Source organism: Callorhinus ursinus, unplaced genomic scaffold, assembly GCF_003265705.2.
Source record: "Callorhinus ursinus isolate GAN/ISIS: 27379988/994484 unplaced genomic scaffold, GSC_fseal_2.0 scaffold13, whole genome shotgun sequence".
Classification (NCBI taxonomy): Eukaryota; Metazoa; Chordata; class Mammalia; order Carnivora; family Otariidae; genus Callorhinus; species Callorhinus ursinus.
Window position 1 is genome coordinate 46,778,562 of NW_027397075.1, and position 22,026 is coordinate 46,800,587.

At 36.6% G+C, this 22,026-nt stretch overlaps 2 protein-coding genes across 11 annotated transcripts in view; one reads left to right on the forward strand and one right to left on the reverse strand.

The window, feature by feature from the left end:
• Positions 1 to 22,026, reverse strand: part of RPS6KC1 (ribosomal protein S6 kinase C1) — a 178,310-nt gene that overhangs the window by 134,380 nt on the left and 21,904 nt on the right. For 9 of the 10 annotated variants that reach the window (XR_003209527.2, XM_025877632.2, XM_073900192.1 and 6 more), the window contains exon 4: positions 9,991 to 10,106. Coding sequence is in view for 8 of the 10 variants with exons in the window: in XM_025877632.2 (XP_025733417.1) it covers positions 9,991 to 10,106 (116 nt within the window). In the remaining 2 variants the exon portion in view is untranslated. Of the gene's footprint in view, positions 1 to 9,990; positions 10,107 to 22,026 lie in introns of those variants that run through there. The other variant, XM_073900195.1, reaches the window with a different exon arrangement.
• LOC112828527 (large ribosomal subunit protein uL30-like) lies at positions 6,133 to 7,197 on the forward strand. Its single transcript, XM_025877635.2, has one exon. The coding sequence runs from the start codon at positions 6,142 to 6,144 to the stop codon at positions 6,883 to 6,885; it is 744 nt and encodes a 247-aa protein (XP_025733420.1). The 5' UTR covers positions 6,133 to 6,141; the 3' UTR covers positions 6,886 to 7,197.

A 22,026-nucleotide genomic window follows, 5' to 3' on the forward strand; every position in this document is an offset into this window, starting at 1 on the left:
AAATCTTTAATTAAACAAAATAATAAAAACTGTTCCATAGGAACTCGAGGGAAGTAGTGGAAAAATATGCCACAATTCTATTTTAATCTCTATTAATTGCTATTTTGATCATTTTGATCTCTAGACCAAAAATATGAACCATTTGGTGTTCTTCACTACGCAGTAGACAGAAACTCTTATTACACAGCATCTCAAAGTTTTTTGTTATTGAAATGTCAGTCTGGAGGGTGAAAGGAGTTCAGGTATGATGGAATAAGTAAATTAGCAAATGCTCTCCCCAAAAGGCAATAACTAGAGAAAACTGTCAGGGACCATTTGAGGGCTCTGGAAATTGACCAAAAACATAAAACAAATGAAGAAGTGGTTACCATAAAAACCACAGGTAAGAACTGTGGGAGTCTGTGGCATTCTTGCCTGGGGTTACTCCCACCTCCCAGCTGGGTTGCCATGGTAACTATACAAGGGCAAGGCAAGCTTTGAAATTCAGCAGATTCACTTGCAGAGGAGGCTGGCATGATTTGGACTGAAGCACAGAAAAAGTCCACCCCAAACAGTACTTTCAGTAATAGTAGCGATCCCAGTGCCAACACACAGTGGCTCAGCAAACACGAAGTTGTGGCAAGCAAAGGACCAGCATATCAGCCAGACATTTCGCAGGGAGATACAGAAAATACACAGCCATATGGGTTCTTAATATGCTCTCTACCCATCCATGCAGGAGAGACTAGAGAGAAATCAAGCTATCTACAAATCCCTGGCAAACCATGATGATGCACACACACACAGGAAATCCAAGAGATCCTAGAGGAAAGCAAAAGCCAGGGCAAACTTAAAAACTGCTTGAATTTTGAAAATACACCAAGAATCATCAGCATGTGGAAGAAGCATATAATGGAACAAAGTGTTTAAATGCAAGCAAAGACCAATCACTGGCTGACGACTAACCTAGGCTGATACAGGACTAATCCCTAGGTAGTCAGGTTTAAAAATACAATAAAAATTAAAAATTGAGCAGAGATATCAGCAATCACTGCCCATTAAATAGACTCTACAGATTCAGTACAGACACTCTACTAAACACACTAACAAAACAATACTAACAACGCTCAGGGCAAAAATTAGAACTCCGAAATGCTATACTATCCAAAACTTCTAGTTTTCAACAAAAAAAATCATGAGACATACAAAGAAATAAGAAACTGTGTGCTCCATACATGGCGGATGGGAAAGGGAAGCAATCAATAGGCACTAACTCTGAGGGGGCAAAGATACTGGACTTAAAAGGCCAAGACTTCAAAGCAGCTATTTATAAATATGTTAAATAATTGAAGGAAGTCGTGATTAAAGAATTTTTTAAAGTATGATGTCTATGACTCATGAAAGAGCAAATATAAATAAATACAAATTATAAAAAAGAATCAAATGAAACACTATTCGTAAGAGCCAAAAGTGGAGATAATTCAAATGTCTGTCAACTGATTCATAGATAAACAAAATGTGGCATATTCATATCCACCTAATGGAACATTACTTAGCCATAAAAAGGAATGAAGCACTGACACATGCTACAACATGGATGAACCTTGAAAACATTAAGCTAGGTGAAAGAAGCCAGATGCAAAAGGCCACATATTGTATGATTCCATTCGTGTCATGTCCAGAATAAGCAAATCCATCAAGACAGAAAATAGATCAGGGGTTGCTAGGAGTTAGGGCAAGTGGGGAAGTAAGAGTAAGTGCTAATGGGCACAAGATTTCTTTATGGGGTGATAAAAATGTTCTGGAATTAGACAATGATAATGGTGGCATAGCCCTGTGAATATACTAAATACTACTAAACTTTATACTTTAAAATGGTGAATTTTGTGTCGTGTGAACCTCGATTTTAAAAACAGAACCAATGGAAATCATAAGTTGAAAAGCATAGTAACAAAATTTAACAGATGAGAACGATGAATAATAAATGAACTTAAAGATCAATAGCAACTACCCAAAACGAAAATCATAGGAAAAAAAGACCTAATAACCATAAAGAGAATCAAAGAGCTATAAGGATAATACCAAGTATACCAACTAATATGTACCAGACATGAGAGGGAAAAAGCTGAAAAAAATATCTGAAAAGATGCAGCAGAAAACTTTCAAACTTTGATGAAAAATAATAATCTACCAATACAAGAAGATAAATTAAACTCCAAGTGGATAAACAGAAAGAGATCTACACCTTGAGTCACACTACTAAAAGACAAAGGCTAAATTCTGAAAGCAGCAACAGAAAAGGACTTCTATACCAGAACTACAGTAAAAGTTAACAACTTCTCATAAAGAACAATGAAAATCAAAAGGCACTGAAATGATAAATTCAAAATGCTAAAAGAAAGAGTTAATCAATAATTCTACATATCCAGAAAAACTATTCTTTAAAAAAAGGGGCACCTGGGTGGCTCAAGTCGTTCAGTGTTTGCCTTCGGCTCAGGTCATGATCCCGGGGTCCTGGGATCGAGCCCCACATCGGGCTCCCTGCTCAGCGGGAAGGCTGCTTCTCCCCCTCCCACTCCCCCTGCTTGTGTTCCCTCTCTCGCTGTCTCTCCCTGTGAAATAAATAAAATCTCAAAAAATAAATTAATTAATTAAATAAAATAAAAATGAAGGGCAAACAAAAACACTTCCAAAGACCAAGAAAATCTATTGCTAGTAAACCCGCCTTACACACACACAAAAAGAAACTACAGGAAATCCTTCAAGCTGACAACATACGGTAATTCAAATCCACCTGAACAGATAAAGAACACCAAAAAAAGGTAAATACGAGGGTAAATAGAAAAGACTATATAAATATATGTTCTTCTCTTTTATTCTCCTTAACTTGAAAAGACATCAAATCGTTAACACTATATTGTTGAGTTTATAATACATTTGAGATATACATATGATAACACAAAAAAGGAGTGAATAGAGCTTTATGGAGCAAACTTTCTATATTTTACTGGAATTAAGTTAATATTAATCTCAAGTAAAGTGTCATAAATTAAGATGCATTATTTTAATCCCTAGAGCAACCATTAAGAATATAACTTAAGGAATACCTGGGTGGCTCACTCAGTTAAGTATCCAACTCCTGATTTCGGCTCAGCTCATGAGCTCAGGGTGGTGAGATCCAGCCCTGCATCAGGCTTTGCCCTAAGCAGGGAGTCTGCTTGAAGTTCTTTCTCTCCCTCTCCCTCGGCCCCTCCCCCCACTCCTGGCTCGCTCACTCTCTCAAGTGCTCTCTCTAAAATAAATAAATCTTTAAAATATACATATATACATATATTAAAAAAATAAAAGGGAAATTTAAATAGTACAATAAAAAATATTTAACACAAAAGATGACATAAAGGAGAAACAAAAGAACAAAAAATACATGAAATATATAACATATAACAAAATGGTACATTTAAATATAAAAGAACCAAATATGCCAATCAATGACAGTAATTTTGAGACTGGACAAAAAAAAAAGATCAAACTATATAGTGCATGTAAGAGATACCCTTTAGATTCAATAACACTAATAGGTTGAAAGCAAAAGACTGAAAAGAAAGCAGCAACCCTCTCAGGTCCTCTCCCTCCTTGGGAGCTTTGTGCTATCACTTTGCTATCTCTCAATAAGCCTTGCTTTGCTGCCCCTCCACCGATGAGAAAAAAAAAATGAAAAGAAAGGTTCCATGCAAAAAGAGACCTAGAGTGTTCTTTATTAAATAGTGGTCTATATTAAAATCATACAAAATAGACATTAAGACAATAAATACTACTCAGGTCAAGGAGGGCCAATTAAGACAATAAATACTACTCAGGTCAAGGAGGGCCAATTCATAAGGCTAAGAAAATCAACTTATCAGGAAGCTATACCCACTATATATATACATGCACATGACAACAGAGCCCCAAAATAAATAAACATTAACAACTGAAAGGACAAATAGAAAATTCAACAATAATAACTGGAGGCTTCAATACCTCCCTCTCAATAACTGACGGAACTAAACAGAAAAGCAGCAAAGATACAGAAGACTTAAACATCACTAACAACTAACTTGAACTAAAATTTACATAAAATTCCACCTGACAACAGAATATATATTCCTTTCAAGCACACATGGAATATTCTCCAGGACAGGTCATATGCTAAGAAATATGAGATCAGGTCTCAATAACTTTAAAAGAATTGAAATCATATAACACATGTTTTCTGACCATGACCACAAAAAAACTAGAAATCAACAATAAAAGAAACTTTAGGAAATCAACAAATATTTGGAAATTAAACAACATTTTTCCTAAATAACCAATGGGTCAACAGAAAAATCACAAAAGAAATAAAAAAATGCACTGAACTGAATAAAAATGGAAACAAAGCCTAAAAAGTTATAGGATGAGGTTCAAGCAGTGCTAAAAGGAAAATTTATAGTTGTAAATGCCTATGTTAGATAAGAAGAAATATCTCAAATCAGTAATCCAAGCTTCCACTTTAAGGAATTAAAGAACTAGATAAACAGCAAAGCAAATCCAGAGCAAGCAAAAGGAAGGAAATAAAGTTTAGAGTAGAAATCAATAAAATGAAATAGAAAAATGAAACAGGAAATACAGAAAAATCAACAAAACCAGGTTAGTCATCTTTTTTTAAGATTTACTTGACACAGAGAAAGAGAGAACGAGCAGGGATAGATGAATAAGCAGACTCCCCCCTGCGCAATGGAGCCTGATGTGGGGCTCTATCCCAGGACCCTGAGATCATGATCTGGGCCAAAGTCAGACGCTAAACCGACTGAGCCACCCAAGCACCCCAACAAGGTTAGTCTTTTGAGAAAATCAACAGTTATCAAACTTTTAGCTAGATTGACCAAGAAAAAAAATAAACACGATACATACAAATTACCAAAATCAAGAATGGAAGAAAGGACATCACTACCATCCCTATAGAAATCAAAGACATTATAAGGAAATACTATGAATAATTTATGCTAACAAATTATACAATTTAGATGAAAACTCCTGGGAAGGAACAAAATACCAAAGCTGATTCAAGAAGAAAGAGAATATCATAATAAACCTGTAACAAGTAAATAAACTGAATTAAGATTTGAAATCTTCCCAGACCAATTCTAATATTAGATACATACCTAAGAGAAATGAAAAGATAGGTCCACACGAAAAACTTATATGCCAATATTTATAACAGCATCATTAGTAATAGCCAAAAGGGAGAGACAACCCAAATGTGCTCAACTGATGAATGGATAAACAAAATGCAGTATATCCATGGATCCATACAAAGGAATACTATACAGCCACAAAAAGAATGAAGTATTGCTACATGCTACAACATGGATTAAACCTTTAAAACATAATGCTAAGAGAAAGAACACAATTCTGTTCACAAAGCCATCAAAAGAATAAAATGCACAGAATAATTTTAACAAAAGAAGTGCCAAACTTATACAATGAAAATTGCAAAACACTGCTGAGACTAATTAAATAAATGGAGAGTCATTTCATGTTCATAGATTGAAAGACAATATTGTTAAGAAACAATTTTTCCCAAATTGAACTACAGATTTAATACATTTCCAATCAAAATTCCATCAGAATTTTTTGTTTATATGGACAAGCTGATGCTAAAAATTTTTATGGAAATTCAAAGGACTCAAAATTGCCATAACAATTCTGAAAAAGGATGACTAAATGGGACAACTTACACTATCTGATTTCAAAACTTATTATAAAGCTAAAATAATCAAGAAAATACAGTGCTGTTATAAGAACAGGCACAAAGATCAATAAAACACATCAAAAGTCAAAAAATAAACCATTACATTTACATTCAATTCATTTTCAGCAACAATGCCAAAGTAATTCAATGGTGGAAAAGACGGCCTTTTCAACAAATAGTGCTGGGACTATTGGATATTCATGTGCCAAAAGATGAATTTAGGCTGCTACTTCACACTGTATACAAAAATTAACTATGGATCATAGACCTAAATGTAAGACCAAAACTTGTAGAAAAGAACACAGGAGACTTTTAATCTAAGAGTTCTTGGATATGACCAAAAAAAAAGTATGATTCAAAACAAGAAAAAATTGCGCAGCTTCGGAAACATGGCGGAGGAAGAGCAAAGAAAAAAGATCCCACTGGTTCCAGAAAATCTCCTGAAAAAGAGGAAGGTTTATCAGGCCCTTAAAGCCACTCAAGCAAAGCAGGCACTTTTGGACAAGAGGGAGCAGAAGAAAGGAAAACAGCTCAAGTTTAAGCGACTGGAGTGGTTTCTACATGACTCCTGGCGGCAGCAACGTGACAGGGTGCGCCTCAGACGACTAGAAGTGAAACCTCGTGGCCTGGAAGTGCCAGATAAACATTCCTTGGCCTTTGTTGTCCGCATCCAAAGGATTAATGGGGTGAGTTCACTGGTGCAGAGGACCATTGCACGGCTTCGCCTGAAGAAGATTTTCAGTGGTGTCTTTTTCAGAGTGACCCCCCAGACCATAAAAACGCTGCGTGTAGTGGAACCTTATGTGACCTGGGGATTTCCAAATCTGAGGTCTGTCCGGGAACTCATCTTGAAACGTGGACAAGCCAAGGTCAAGAATAAAACCATCCCTTTGACGGACAACACAGTGATTGAGGAGCACCTGGGGAAGTACGGTGTTATTTGCTTGGAAGACCTCATTCATGAAATCGCCTTTCCGGGGAAGAATTTCCAGGAGATCTCTGCGTTCTTACGTCCTTTCCATCTCTCAGTGGCCCGTCATGCTACCAAGAATAGAGTGGGTTTCCTCAAGGAGGTGGGCTTACCTGGCTATCGAGGTGAACGCATCAATCAGCTCATTCGGCAGCTGAATTAAACCCAGAAACTAGAGAGAGGGTCAAAGAAAAGAGGATGATGCTCCTGGCAAGCACTTGTCATCACAGCCCAGTTCCAAGGGAAAGTTCCAGTGTGTTTTCCACATTGGCTGCCCCTACCACCTCTGAAGTCAGCGGGGGACTCCTGCCACAGAAGAGGGAGTCCTGCTGTGTCACATCGTCTATCTTGGGATTTAAAGTTGGTGAACGAATACCCAAGCATGAATACAAGACAGCAGTGGACCAAGCTCAGGGACGTACTTGAACCTGGGGGTTCCTGGGGCCTTGTTTTGGAAGGAACTTGAAATATAATTACAGAGTACGAAAACAGTGAAAAAAAAAAAAAACAAGAAAAAATTGATAAATTAGACTTCATCGAAACTAAAAACTTTTGGGGAACCTGGGTGGCTCAGTTGGTTAAGCCCCTGCCTTCAGCTCAGGTCATGATCCCAGGGTCCTTGGGATCGAGCCCCGCACTGGGCTCCCTGCTTGGCGGGAAGCCTGCTTCTCCCACTCCCACTCTCCCTGCTTGTGTTCCTGCTCTTGCTCTCTCTCTCTCTCTGTCAAATAAATAAATAAAATCTTTAAAAATATAAAATAAAAACTTTTGTACTTCCAATGACCCCATTAAGAACATGGACAAGCCACAGATGGGGGGAAAAATATTTGCAAAACACATATGTGATAAAGGATATGGATTCTGGATAACTTGTATCCAGAATATATTCAGAACTCTTACAACTCAATAATAAGACAACCCAACCAGAACTGGACAGATCTTAACAAACATTTCACCAAAGTATATGAATAGGCACATGAAAACAAGCTCAACATCATTAGCCATTAGGAAATGGAAATTAATTAATACTATAGTGAGATACCACTAAACACATACTAGAACAGCTATAAATTAAACTCTTACACAATTGGTGAAATTGTGTAAGAAACAGAGCCTTCATACATTACTGGGGAATGTAAAACAATACAGTTACTTTAAAGAACAGTTTCTTAAAAACATAAACTTACCATAACACCCAGCAATTCCACTCCTCAGAATCTACCCAAAAGAAATGAAAATATATATCTACACATAGATTTGTAGACAAAAATTTGTTGGCAACAGTACTGGACAAAGGGTCAAAAAACTGAAAACAATCCAAATGTCCATCATTTTGTCAATGGATAAACAACATGCAGTACAATCTATGTAAGAGAATACTATTCAGCAACATAAAGGAATAGAATACTGATACATGATAAAATACATACATATATACATACATAACAGGTAACATATTTAAATTGTTCAAAGTTGGGGGCGCCTGGGTGGCACACTCAGCATTGGATTCTTGGTTTTGGCTCAGATAGTGATCTCAGGGTCGTCAGATCGAGCCCCATGTCAGGTTCCTCATTCCAGTGCACTGTCTGCTTAGAACTGTCTCTCCCTCTCCCTCTGCCCCTCCCACCCACCCTGTACACATGTGCAGGTTGTTAGTTGGTATGCTTAACCAACTGAGACACCCAGGCACCCCTAATGCTGCCTTTTTTTCTATAAGCATAGACTGCTTGCCACATAGAGCTGTAAACCAAGAATAGCAAAGAACAAATACTGTATCAACTTGATTTGACCTTTTATCCTAAAGATCTGCAGTATGCCATAAGCAGAGCCACATTCATCATCTCAGCCTGGTTTACACAAAAATGAAAAATTAAGCGATGAAGTCAATTATTAGAAATCTTACTGGTACTACAAACTTTCCTATTATTATTTTCATTTCTATTAGTGTAAAGTCATAAATTTATAATATCTTTCAAAAGATCAACTTTCTTCAGTAAGTTAAAATAAGTCATAAAAAATAATTTCCTTTTGTAGATCCACTGGCATCAGGAAAATTAAAAATCCCAATATTCATATACTATTCATATACTTCATGTGTTCTAACAATTACATTTATACAAATGAGTAGTTTAAAGAAAGGAAGTATGGCACAATCGCCTAGCTTTTTTCTAGAAGTCTAAAGGCAATAGGAAAATTGTGGTCAATAAAGACACTGATACCAACTAACAACCTGCACAAGCTCAATACAAAATAAATTAGGAAATTATTATTTAAAACAATAAAGAACTCTGGGGCACCTGGGTGGCTCAGTTGGTTAAGTGTCCAATTCTTGATTTCAGCCTAGGTCATGATCTCAGAGTCATGAGATGGAGCCCTGCGTCAAGCTCCATGCTGGGTGTGGAGTCGGCTTGGGATTCTCTCTCTCTCTCTCTCCCTCTGCTCCCCCCCACCCCTGCTGGCACTCTCTCTTTAAATAAATAAATAAATATTAAAAATAAAATAAAATGATAAAGAGCTCAGAATGAAAACATTTCATGTCAAGAAACAGAAAACATGGGGCGCCTGGGTGGCTCAGTTGTTAAGCATCTCCCTTCGGCTCAGGTCATGATCCCAGGGTCCTGGGATCAAGCCCCACATCGGGCTCCCTGCTCTGCGGAAAGCCTACTTCTCCCTCTCACTCCCCCTGCTTGTGTTCCCTCTCTCACTGTGTCTCTCTCTTTCAAATAAATAAAAATCTTAAAAAAAAAAAAAGGAACAGAAAACATTAATATCCAATGATTCTAGTCACATAATTTGTACTAGCCTATCTCTCTAAAATTATATAGTGATTATTTTTGCTCTATCTCTTACACAAATTAGCACAATTATAACAAAGTGAATATGAACTTAGAGTGGTTTCTATCCCAAAAAGTATAACACTAAAACACACCTCAAAAAGTGAAGGCAACAACTAAAATTTCATGATACTTAAATTTTTTCTAATGTACTTCAATTATGATGGAGTGAACAAGATAATCCTAAGCCTTTTGCATCAATTTTTTAAAAAGTATGAATCAAAAATCTTATACATTTCTGCACTAAAAACAGAAGATATGTCAAAGACGTTGTTTAGCAACTAAACTTCTACTTATTTTAGTGAATAATGAAATTCAACAGTAAATAACATTTTCTGTTAAAAAAATAAAACAACTTGAATCCCACCTTACTACAAATTTGAAAACAAAATATATTTAATGAAGTACAAAATAGTTCAGAAAGACTATCAAACCTTGAAAAAATCTTCAAGTTGTTTACTGTTATAAAGAGCAGGGATATTGGCAGAGAACTGCAGCAAATCTTCAGCACACTGTCTTCTCTCTTCAATAACAGTTTCATCAAATCGTCCTAGAATCAAATAAGAACCAAGACTTAAGGAAGGAAGGAAGGTTTATGGGAGTTTACGTTGACAGCTCAGAAAGCAGCAGCAGGCCGATCACTGCCTTACTACACAGTCCTCTAAAGTCAAGTCTTCACTATCGGAATCAGTGTAATCTCCCCCCCAAAAAACAACAGTGTTTCTGATACAACAAGAGACAGAGGTGTGAACTGATAAATCAATGATGCAGCCCTACTTAAAGGCCTGTCTGTGTAAGAAACATTAACATTTAAGAAGCTGGTGATTTGAAACTCAAGCTAAAAAGAGAATTCTAAAGAACTCAAATGGTTTTCCATAGTAATTTAATACTGTAATTACTCATATAATTTTCCCTTTCCCACTCTTTTTGATTTATAAAGGAGCTGAAGAGAGGAAATTATGAGAACATCTGTATATCAGTGGGGTCAAAAACCTCAGCTTGAAGCAAAAAAGCTTTGAAGCCAAACTCCACATGTGCCGCTGTCAGCGTACGTGACAGCATGCATGTGAGAAAAAAGACGGTGTGCACCGCACCAGCGAGCTCTGATTTACAAGGTGATCGAAAGGTGGTTTTCATAGAATTTTTTTAATCCTATATACAATTTGAATGCTGATAAGAAATTTTAAAATAGATCATTTTGTATTCCTCTTAGATCAGATTCCTGGTTGGCATTTGTCACATGCCATGTAGTACAATCCAGGCTTCAAAAATACAAAATCAAAAGAGGAGCATCAACCCATAAACATTTTAAGTGGCTTTGCAAAATGTCAACAGAAACCTGAGGCACAAAGAGATTCCTAGTTATATAACCCAGAACAAGAATTTGAAACTGAACCACTAAAAACTCTCAGCTCAATGTGTCTCATGCTTATGGTGAAGTATCTACTTCATGAAAACTAAAAGAAATGGTTTTAGAGTTAGACCTGGTGTAAATCCTAGCTCTATCATTCACTAGCTATGAAATCTTAGGTTATTTCTTCATTTGTAAAATAGAGAAAATGAACAATGTACTTAAGAATCCCAGTTCCATGACAAGCACATAGTTAACAATAATCATGATGCCTTTGAATGTTCAAGTGTCATTACAGTGCCTAGCATACACAGCATGCTAATTAACTCATACCTAACTGTAAGAGTGAATGGTGGAAATTTAGAAAAATTTTCAAAAAGAATAGTCTTAACAGTGGAACATTCTTAGAAAATAGTCATCTTACATTCTTAGAAAATAGTCATCTTTCATTAATAAAAAATCTTAACAATGGTCCATAAACAACCTACTCGGCTTAATGGATGGGTTCCAGAGACAACAGTCCTACAAAATTCCATGCATGTGTCCGCAGGTACCTTTTTCTAGGGAACAAGTCTGTAACTTTTATCAGCATCATCAAAGAGCCTGGGGCCCAGTAAAGGTTAACAGGCCGGAGGCAGTCAATTAGAGGATCCCTAACATTCAGGACACTGCTTTATTTATATGTAACAAGCTGCCAGTTGCTAGCCCAGTGTCTGTTTTCACCTTCTTCCTTAGTAAAATAATTCCCAATTTCTAACTATGGACAAGGCAACCCAGAGGAAAAAAACACTACATTCCCAGCTTGCCTTGCAGTTGCATGTGGACATGGACTATGCTCTTGCCAAAAACATAAAAACAAAAGTTGTACTGTAGCTTCCTAAAAATCTCTTTAAGAGATAGCCTTTTTGGGGCACCTGGGTGGCTTCGTTGGTTAAGCATCTGCCTTCGGCTCAGGTTATGATCCCAGGGTCCTGGGATCGAGCCCCACGTCAGGCTCCCTGCTCAGTCCCTCTCCTCCCCACTTGTGCTCTCTCTCACTATCTCTGTCACTATCTGTCTCTCTCTCTCAAATAAATAAAGTCTCTTAAAAAAAAGAGAGAGAGAGAGAGAGAGAGCCTTTCCTTCTTTCTCCTTGTCCCTTTCCAGGAAGGACTGTGACGTGGAAGGTTAAAAGTGACAGAGCAACATGACAGGAGCTTGGATTCCTGATCACTGTGGAGCTGCCCTGCCTGGAGCTACCTTCAGATTTCACACCATGAGAAAGAAATCGACTTCTATCTGGTTTTAAGGTTTATCACAAGAAACCAAGCCTAATACCATTATACTATTTGATGTTTCTGTGTTCTGTTTTTCTATTATTTCCCAGTTCATATGTAACAATTCAATTTAACTCAATTCTCCCGATAAGAATCTAAAATGATGTGCTAGCTTACCTATCAACATATTATCTGGAAACAAACTTCCAAGCGCCCCCACCTGTAAAGCAAATTTTCTGGACAACAATCTAAGTTATTCAGTCTTGGGAAAAATCCATTGGCCAAACAGGTTAAAATGACAGCTAATGTCCATTATTCCTTCTCTTGTCTAAATAAGAAATTAAGTATACATTGGTACTTATGATTATAGTCCAATGTTTATCCTTTAAACAAAATTTAATTCCAGTGCCTGTGAATTAATATTAATAATTTTGTGAACACATATAACCTCAGAACAAAAATCCAGAAAATGCACAAAAAAATCATACTATGTTTCAACCCACAAAACCACCTGATATTATCTTTAAATGCATTAACTACTTGTTGAGAAATTTTAATGGAAAACTCACTAATATCTAATGACACCCTAAAAAATCTCATTCAGTAGCTAAAACAAATACATATTAATTTGGGAGCTTCAATCCTAAGTATAATCAGTGATTCATCCCACCTCCCTATTAAGCTAGACTAATAAAATGCTTAGGCAATGAGTATTCTCTTCTAAAGAGAATAAAACACATCTTTATGCATTTCCATTCCACTAAACTTAGACAAGTGGAGAGGAATTAAATATTTTTCAGAGTGGAGCAAGCACAATCAAAAATAAAGGCTTATGCAGTAAAAGGTTCAATTACACTGAATCCTATCATCAGAACAAATAGATGAAAGAACATGCTCACTTCTTTGTTCCTAAGATATTTCACAATAACAACAACAAAAAAGTAGGATTTGTAGCATAAAGAGAAGCACATGAATTTTAATCCATAACTAGCCTTAAGAGATTTAACAAAGCCACCTAGTTTTAATTAAAAAAAAAAAAAGTAGCAAGATTCAACAGTCATCCTAATTGTAGTCAACACCCTAGTGGCTATTCTGCAGTTGCTAGTCCTTTAGGAGCACCTAAACCTTGCTCAAAAGCAGCAACACTGAGAAATCATAAATAGGAACTTCTTTATCACTGCTTTAAATTTCCATTCACAGGGTCAATGTTTATTTTCCTGTGAACAGAGTAAAAATTATAGCTGATTTACAATAGAAAATGCAAAACATATTTTTCGTAAGATTTATTGTATAGTATTACATATTATATACTATATCATTTGTGTGTATGTATCTATATTATATATAAGCCAGCCCCCCACCCTCAATGACCCAACAATGTTTTATTAAAAGCTGTGGGAGGAAAAATTAAATTCAAGCCTTCTAATTAAGCTGATAAATCATTGGAAATAAAGTCTTTCTCTGATTTATTAAGCTGCTTTGGGATATTCTTTTTTTTTTTTTTTAATGTAGAACACCCAGACATGAGAGCTTACAAGTTTTTTAAAATTCGAATGTCAGACACCTGGGTGGCTCAGTTGGTTGAGCGATTGCCTTCGGCTCAGGTCATGATCCTGGAGTCCCAGGATCGAGTCCCACATCGGGCTCCCAGCTCAGCAGGGAGTCTGCTTCTCCCTCTGGTCCTCTTCCCTCTCATGCTTTCTATCTCTCATTCTCTCTCTCTCAAATAAATAAATAAAATCTTTAAAAAAATAAAAAGAAAAAAATAAAATTCGAATGTCAATGATCAAAAACTGGCTATATGGAACTAAAAGTTGCCCTTGACCAGTAAGAAACTAGCTAGAAAAGCTTGATGCTGATTCTTAATTGAAGCAAAAATTCACACAGAGTAAAAACAAAGAGAGGCCAAAGTTTTCGGGTGTGAATTCTTTCCAGTCAACAGCACCAAGAACATACCTCTAAATGAACAAGTTAGATTTATTACTCCTTGCAGCTAGGGAAAATGTACATTATGGGGAACCCTGGGGCATTTCACTAAAAGGGTATGAGAATGTACTTACAGGATTTGGCTTGTGTTAGGTACTTTGGGGAAAGGTTTAAAGAAATGGGGACTTTACTCTGGTTCTGATGCTGTTAGTAAGTGGGGATAATTCTACAGTTCTATGAATTCTATCTAATTCTATGATGCTAAAATTTTAATAAATCTTACTATGAAGCAAGATGAATGAAGAGAGGCTAAGGCCTGTGATATATAAAGAAGCAGCAGTCACTCACGGTGGCCAAGATGAAGATATGCTTGATCATTTTTGTGACTTTAACAACGCTCATGTTTTTGTCTGTGCTCAGACATGATTTCAGAGTGGTCTTGTTTTTGTCTTGATCCAAGGACACACAGTGGCCTTGCCTAATGTTCCTGTTCTGTGAAACCGCTTACATTCAAACAGGAGAATAACACAGCCTAGACGTGAATGCCAGGCCAACTCTAGGAAAGACCAAGGTCTAACAAATAGGTAGTGCAAGGCCACTTCTTTCTTAGCTATCAGAAACTGCTTTTCTCTTTCTCATAGGAAAGCAAAGTATGATAATAGATCTAACAAAACAAATAAAACAATGATCTAATCCTGAAAAGGCAATCAGACAGGTGGAGACTTTGAAACCTACAAAACTGTCTTATACACTTTAAAAATGTCATTGTCATGAAAGACAAAAAAAATGCATAAGGAATACTCTAGATTAACCTAGAGGCATGATCCTAGATCCAAAAACAAACAAACCTAAAAAGGACATTTTTAGAACTACTGAGGAAATATGAATATGGACTGCATATTTGATAATATTATTTTATCAGGGTTAAGTTTCTTGAGAGTGATATGGAACTGTGATTATAGGGAAAATATGAAGCACAGGAGTGAAGTGTCACAATATTTGCACTTATTCTCAAATGGTTCAGAAAGAAAATGAGAGATACATAGAGTTATAAAAAATCCAGCAAACTGTTAACAATCAGTGAACTTGGGCCAAAGATATAAAAGTATTTACCGCACTATTCTTTTGTGTTGTTTTTCTGTAAACTTAAAAATTTTGCAAATTAAAAAAACAATTGGAAAAACGTAAGTTAGGTGCTCTATTGGTAAGATCTAAAACTGAAGGGGAAAACAACAAACTCAGCCTAAAGGAAACAGAGAAAACCTCCTCGAAGAGGAGACATTTGAAAAGTCTGCAAGGCTAACAAGAAAATTCACAGTGAGGCAGTGCAATGCTGAATTCGGAGACACAAGAGTACGATACATTAGCGGTAACTGAGCAACAGCGGATAGCTGATGGTAGCGGGTATGTGCTCAGCACTGAGATAGACACACTGCGGATGTAATCCATAGAACAGGAAGGTACTATCCATATCTTAACAATAAGAAAATAGACTCAGATGTTAATTTGTACAAGATCACACTGCTGGTAAATCACGGATAGAGGATTTGGGCCTAAAGCCAACAGATTCCAAAAGGCATGTTCTTTTCACTACCCCACTAGACTAGTAACTACATTTTTGACGGTTGTGTCATTTACAATAGGATTCTCTTTTGCTGCTGAGGTTCACATACTAAAAATGTGAGAGCAGTTAAAAAGACAGATGATGAACCATCAAGTCCCTCCACACAGGCACAGCTGCAGCCTGCAGGGTTCACTGCAGTTATCAAGTATTACAAATGGACTGTACCATTTACTGAGAGAGATAAACTGCTTACTTATCAAGATTAATAAGAAACTTTCATTCTATTATATGTAAGGATGTGGAGAAAAGTTGAAGATAATCCATTAGCAATATCAATAACAGCTACAAATCTCAACCAATTTAGAAACCACTCCCTTTCACCCAGTGACAAGCTTACTGTTTAAGAAGCTGGGTTGTGTAACTCCCAATATTAAAGTTAAAGATACATGGACACTGTTAAATTCCATAGTACAGAAGGTATAAAATAAAAAGTAAAAACATCCCTCCTCCTACACCCAGAGAAGGTACATACATTATACAAATGTGTGTGGATATATCTTCACACAATTATGTATGTCTACTCAAACACAGATGTGAGCTTACTAAACATTGCTGTGCAACATTTGTTCTTGTGTCTTAAAAATATAGCTTGGATATCTTACCACACCAGTATATTTCAAAGAGCTAAAGAATTCTATTAATTGGCTAAATTATGGCGTATCTATGCAATCAAATAATGAGAAAATTCAGTTTCTGTTCTGTTTTCTTCTATTGAAAATGCTGCAAAGAACACCCATATGTATGTACACATGTGTGCACACATTTGTTTGTGTGTGCATTCTCAAAATGTGATCTGCAGACTTCTGAGGGCTCCTTGAGGGCCCTGCAAGGGATCAAGGTCAAAACCATTTTCATAATAATACTAAGACAGTAGCATTTTCCACTGCATTGACACCTGCACTGATCACCTAAAAGCAATGGCATTAAAAGTGCAAACCTCTTAGCATGAATCAAGACAATGGCACCAAACTATACTTACTAGTAATCACCATATTTCTGACTGCCATTCACTCATATTAAAAAAAAATTTCAAATGTCAGGTTCCCTTCAGAATGTCTTTGATGAAGCAATAAAAATTATTAACTTTATTAAATTTTGACCCTTGAGACCATTTCAAGTCTGTGGGAAAAAACTATAACCATTCAGATTTGGGTATCTGGCAGAAACTTACTCAAAAAAATAAATAAACAAACAAAGTGAGCCCAATAATTCAAGGAAAACTACCCACTGCATTATTGTCAGCAATGATATTCAAGTCATCAAGTCACTGTGAGCTTGAGCTTGACAGCTTCCCAATACTTAAAATACTTAAGAGAACTGTGATGATATTTACTATTTTTAGAGATTTGTGATGATATTTACCATTTAGATATTACCATTTAGATGATATTTACCATTTTTTGCTATTATATAATGAAATAGGTCAACATATGCAAGATCTGCATAACTTGGGGAATGAATATTTTTCACATGACCAATGCATGATGTTACAAGCTCAGGCATACGTAAAAAAAATCCATTCAAACTTAAGACAGACTAATGAATTTTAATAAACAAAGTACCAAAGCTTTGTTTATAAGATTTCAGATTCCATAATGCAACTAAACTTTTAAGAAATTATCACTTACTAAGTTTTGGTGTATCAAAGATGATTATCTTCAATTGTCTGAAAAGCTGTTAAAATACTCCTCCCTACATCATCTCTATAATGCTGAATTTTCTTCATATACTTCAATCAAAACAATCTATCACCACAGATTGGATCCACAAACAGATATGAAAATCTAGCTGTTTTCTCTTAATCTCAGCATTAGAGATTCACAAATGTAAATTAAAACCACTCTTCTTACAATTATTTTTCATAAAAATACTAATATGTAATATACTTTTTATTTTTTAACACAATATTATTTTTAAATTTCAAATATGGTAAATTTTAAAAGGTACAACTACATCAACAGTTCTTTGAGATGCTCAATAAAATTTAAGAGTGTAAAGGAGACTTCTGAGACTAAAATGTCTAATAATCATTGATGAATATTTCCTATGCAGATGTGAGAATAGATGTGTAGTAAAATTTACTAAAAATAGAATTGTTAGGAAAAGGCATTTTTTTTTTTAAGGAAAAGGTATATTTTAAATTGACCTCCAAAACCTATGCAAATTTATACTCTTCCTCTTGTGCATCTATATCCCCATACTGAGTATAACCAAGCTTTTTAATTTTTGCCTTGAGATTGACTTTCAAAGATATCATTGCCTATACTACTCTGTCTCTTAAATTTTTGCTCATTCTTTCTTTTTGTTCAACTTATTTTTTAAGCATTTATATGTTGGGCATGGTCCTACCTGCTGAAGATACAACCATAAATAAGAATAAAGCAGTCTCTAATCACAAAGTCGTGCTAAGGACTAAGAGAGAAAGGGGGAGGAAAAGACAGTTAAGTATGAGGGAAGTTTCTTATTTTTAGAATATAAAAGAACACCTTTTGGTGTGCATTTAGAAGCATGATTCTTAAAATTCCTGAGATTGGTTAAGTATCTGCCTTCGGCTCAGGTCATGATTTCAGGGTCCTGGGATCAAGCCCTGCATTGGGCTCCCCACTCAACGGGGAGTCTGCTTCTCTCTCTCCCTCTGCTTCTCCCCCGCCCCCCGTCCTCACGCACGCGCCAATAAATAAAATCTTAAAAAAGAAAAAAAACTCCTCAGATTGGTGAATTTTAATTATTTGCATCTTCATAATTAAAATAGAGTGTCACTGGGGTTAACATCCGAATGAGAGAAAGAACTCACACAACTCAACACCAAAGAAACAAACAATCCAATTAAAAAGTAGGTAGAGGATCTGAATAAGCATATTTCCAAGGAAGACATACAGATAGCCAACAGACACATGAAAAGATGCTCAACATCACTAATTATTAGGGAATTGCAAATCAAAACCACAATGAGATATCACCCCACACCTGTCAGAATGAGTAGGCTCAAAAAGGTAAGAAATAACAAGTGTTAGCAAGGATTTAGAGAAAAGGGAATCCTCTTGCAACTTTTGGTGCAAATGTAAATTGGTGCAATCACTGTGGAAAACAGAATAGGGGTTCTCCAAAACATCAAAAACACAAATACCAGGGACGCCTGGGTGGCTCAGTCGGTTAAGCGGCTGCCTTCAGCCCGGGGCCATGATCCCAGGGTCCTGGGATCTAGTCCCACATTGGGACCCTTATTCAGCAGGGAGTCTGCTTCTCCCTCTCTCCCTCTGCTTGTGCTCTCTCTGTCAAATAAATAAAATCTTTAAAAAAAAAAAAAAACAGAACTAACATAAGATCCAGCAATTCCACTTCAGGGTATTTATCTGAAGAAAATGAAACCAATAATTTAAAAAAGATATATGCATCCCTATGTTTATTTCAATATTATTTACAATAGCCAAGATATGGAAGCCACCTAAGTGTCTATTAATAGATGAATTGATAAAGAAGATGTGCTATACACACATACACACATACACACACACAACAGTGTATCACTCAGCCATAAAAAAGAATGAAAACTTGTTATCTGTGACAACACGGATGGACCTAGAGGGTATTATGATAAGTGAAATAAGTCAGAGAAAGACAAATACAGCACGATTTCACTTATATGTGGAATCTAAAAAACACGAAACAAATGAACAGACAAAACAGAAAAGATTCATAGATACAGAGAACAAAATGGTGCTTGCCAGAGGGAAGGGAGGTTAGGGTGAAGGGGATAAAGAGATACAAACTTCCAGTTATAAAATAAGTAAGTCACAGGGATGTAAAGTATAATATAGGGAATACAGTCAATAATATTGTAATAACTTTGTATGGTGACAGATGGTAACTAGCCTCACTGTATTGATTTCATAATCTACGTAAATGTTTAATCACTGTGTTGTATGCCTGAAACTCCTATCATATTATATGTCAACTATATTCAATTTTAAAAAAATCTCAAAAAAAGTAGAGTGCCACAAAACTTAAAAACTTGACAGTAAGGATGTCACATCCTAAAGCACTTCCCTTTCAGAACTTCTAGATCATGATGCTCACTTCAGCTAAGTTTCTTAGAAGACAGAGGCTGAATCATCATATCCATAATGCCTATTTTTAAAATGTTTCTTGAATTTAGTGTGCTTATAAAATTTCCAGATAAGGGGCGCCTGGGTGGCTCAGTCGTTAAATGTCTGCCTTCGGCTCAGGTCATGATCCAGGGGTCCTGGGATCCAGCCCCGCATCGGGCTCCCTGCTCGGCGGGAAGCCTGCTTCTCCCTCTTCCACTCCCCCTGCTTGTGTTCCCTCTCTCGCTGTGTCTCTCTCTGTCAAATAAATACAATCTTTAAAAATAAATAAATAAATTTCCAGATAATTACAGCTGGACTGGTATTAATCAAAAAAGACTCTATTAATAGCAGCAGAATCATGATCAGAAAAGGTAGTAGTTTAATGGCAAAAAGCAACTACAACTTTAATCAGAAAAAGTATCAAGGAAAAAGGTAAGGAACCATAGATATTGGCTAATAACAATGAACAGAAGGCATCAGAAACGTGAATACCATGGAATGTCTGAGCTCAAAGGCCAAAAGCGACCAAAGATTTACAAGAGTTTATGGATCCCTTAGTGCTTCAGAGGCGAACAAAATTAATTGATGGTACCATCAAAACTAATGGTTCTATTGCTACTGACCTGTTGTCCACATCCCTCAATTGCTTTTCACCTAAGGAAATACAAATACTTTCCTTTGTAATTATGAACCCAAGATACCTCTTAACATTACTTGTATTTCAAGATATCACTATATATCATAAATTGTTAATATTTATTAAAATTAAAGAATTGTAGCAACAAGCTTTTGATGGCCACACTTCATTCTGTCATAAATGCCACTGATGTTACTATACTATTATGTATCTGTTTCTTGTCCCCAGATCTTTACAAGGATTTGTAAAATATGCAAAATATCCTAAGAAAGGTGTAAAGCTCAGTGAGTTCTGTGGTCCTGCAATCAGCCTGAAGAAATCACTATTCCACATAAACTACAAGCAGGTGGAGATTGGATAATTTCAAATCATCCAAAAGTCTTCCTCAACCAAAGAGAACATCAGTAGGGTTCAGTCCAGAGACCAAATCCACATAGTAACTTGAACAAGGAAAACTTAATATAAATAAAGACTATTAAACAACAGTTAACTTATTAATTCTAAAGAATACCCCAGGGTAAAGGAAAGTACCAAAGGAAGGAACAACCTGGAAGGGGGAACCCCGCCCCCAAAGTTGGGATTGGGATCTCCCTGGAGAAGATGTGTTTGTAGCCACTGAATGGGGAAGAAGTTAGCTGGGTTCCCTAGGCCAGAGCCAGTCCACAGTTGCCAGGAAAGCTTTGAGAAAGACCCCTCCAGAGTTCACATGGGACCAGACTAGCGGGCGAGCAAGAAGAGAGAATCACAATGCTGGGAGCCCACTCCCAAGCAAGGTAACACAAGGCCTAGGGTACAGGATGTCTATGTTAAGAAAACCACAGGAAACAACTTTCTGGGGTAAAGGCAGGCCAAGGCTGGCAGATAGGCATGCAGCGTGGCTCGGGCACATGGAATGCGAGAAGTTAGCGGAGTTACCCTAGTCAGAGCTGTTCTATGGTAGGAAAGCCAAAGTTGATGGACAGGAACCTGCAGGCCAGGACTGGTAAACAGGGAGCTGCAGACAGGAACTAGCACCACAACCTGCTAGAGGGTGACATACCCCCCCCACACACACACACCACGGGCGGCGCAGAGCAACAAGAGCAGGGTACTAGGAAGCTCTGTGCCTCAGTCTGCTGTTAAAATTTTGCAAAGTCATGAATCTAAGTCGTTAATCAATAAAATATCCAGAGCCACCACCCCAAAATACCTGTGTCTGGCCTGGCTGGGTGCCTCAAATCATAACCATTCACATTTTAAGGAAGGTATTAGAAAAAATGTATGAAGTATAAACTTCTAAAAATTCCCAAATTTCAGAACTATAAGAATAATTCAATATCATCTCTTCTTATGTTCCTACATGTTTGGTTTGGTTTTGTTTTATTTGCTTGACTGGCTGGAATTGAAGTTGGTGTGCTGTTGTTTCACAAAAGGTAGGAGTAAATGCATCAGAGTTAACAAGCCTACACCAGGAACATGATAAAACAACAAGCACTTGCTGCCTGGTATCAGTCATCTTACTAAGGGCTTCTGACTTCATCGTACAGTATTTCAGGGTTCAGCATACACACACAATTAGCCAATCATCACTTTTTAAAATCAAAATTTC

Excerpts from the sequence above, each read along its gene's own strand:
- LOC112828527 (XM_025877635.2), top strand. The coding sequence starts at position 6,142 with ATGGCGGAGGAAGAGCAAAGAAAAAAGATCCCACTGGTTCCAGAAAAT.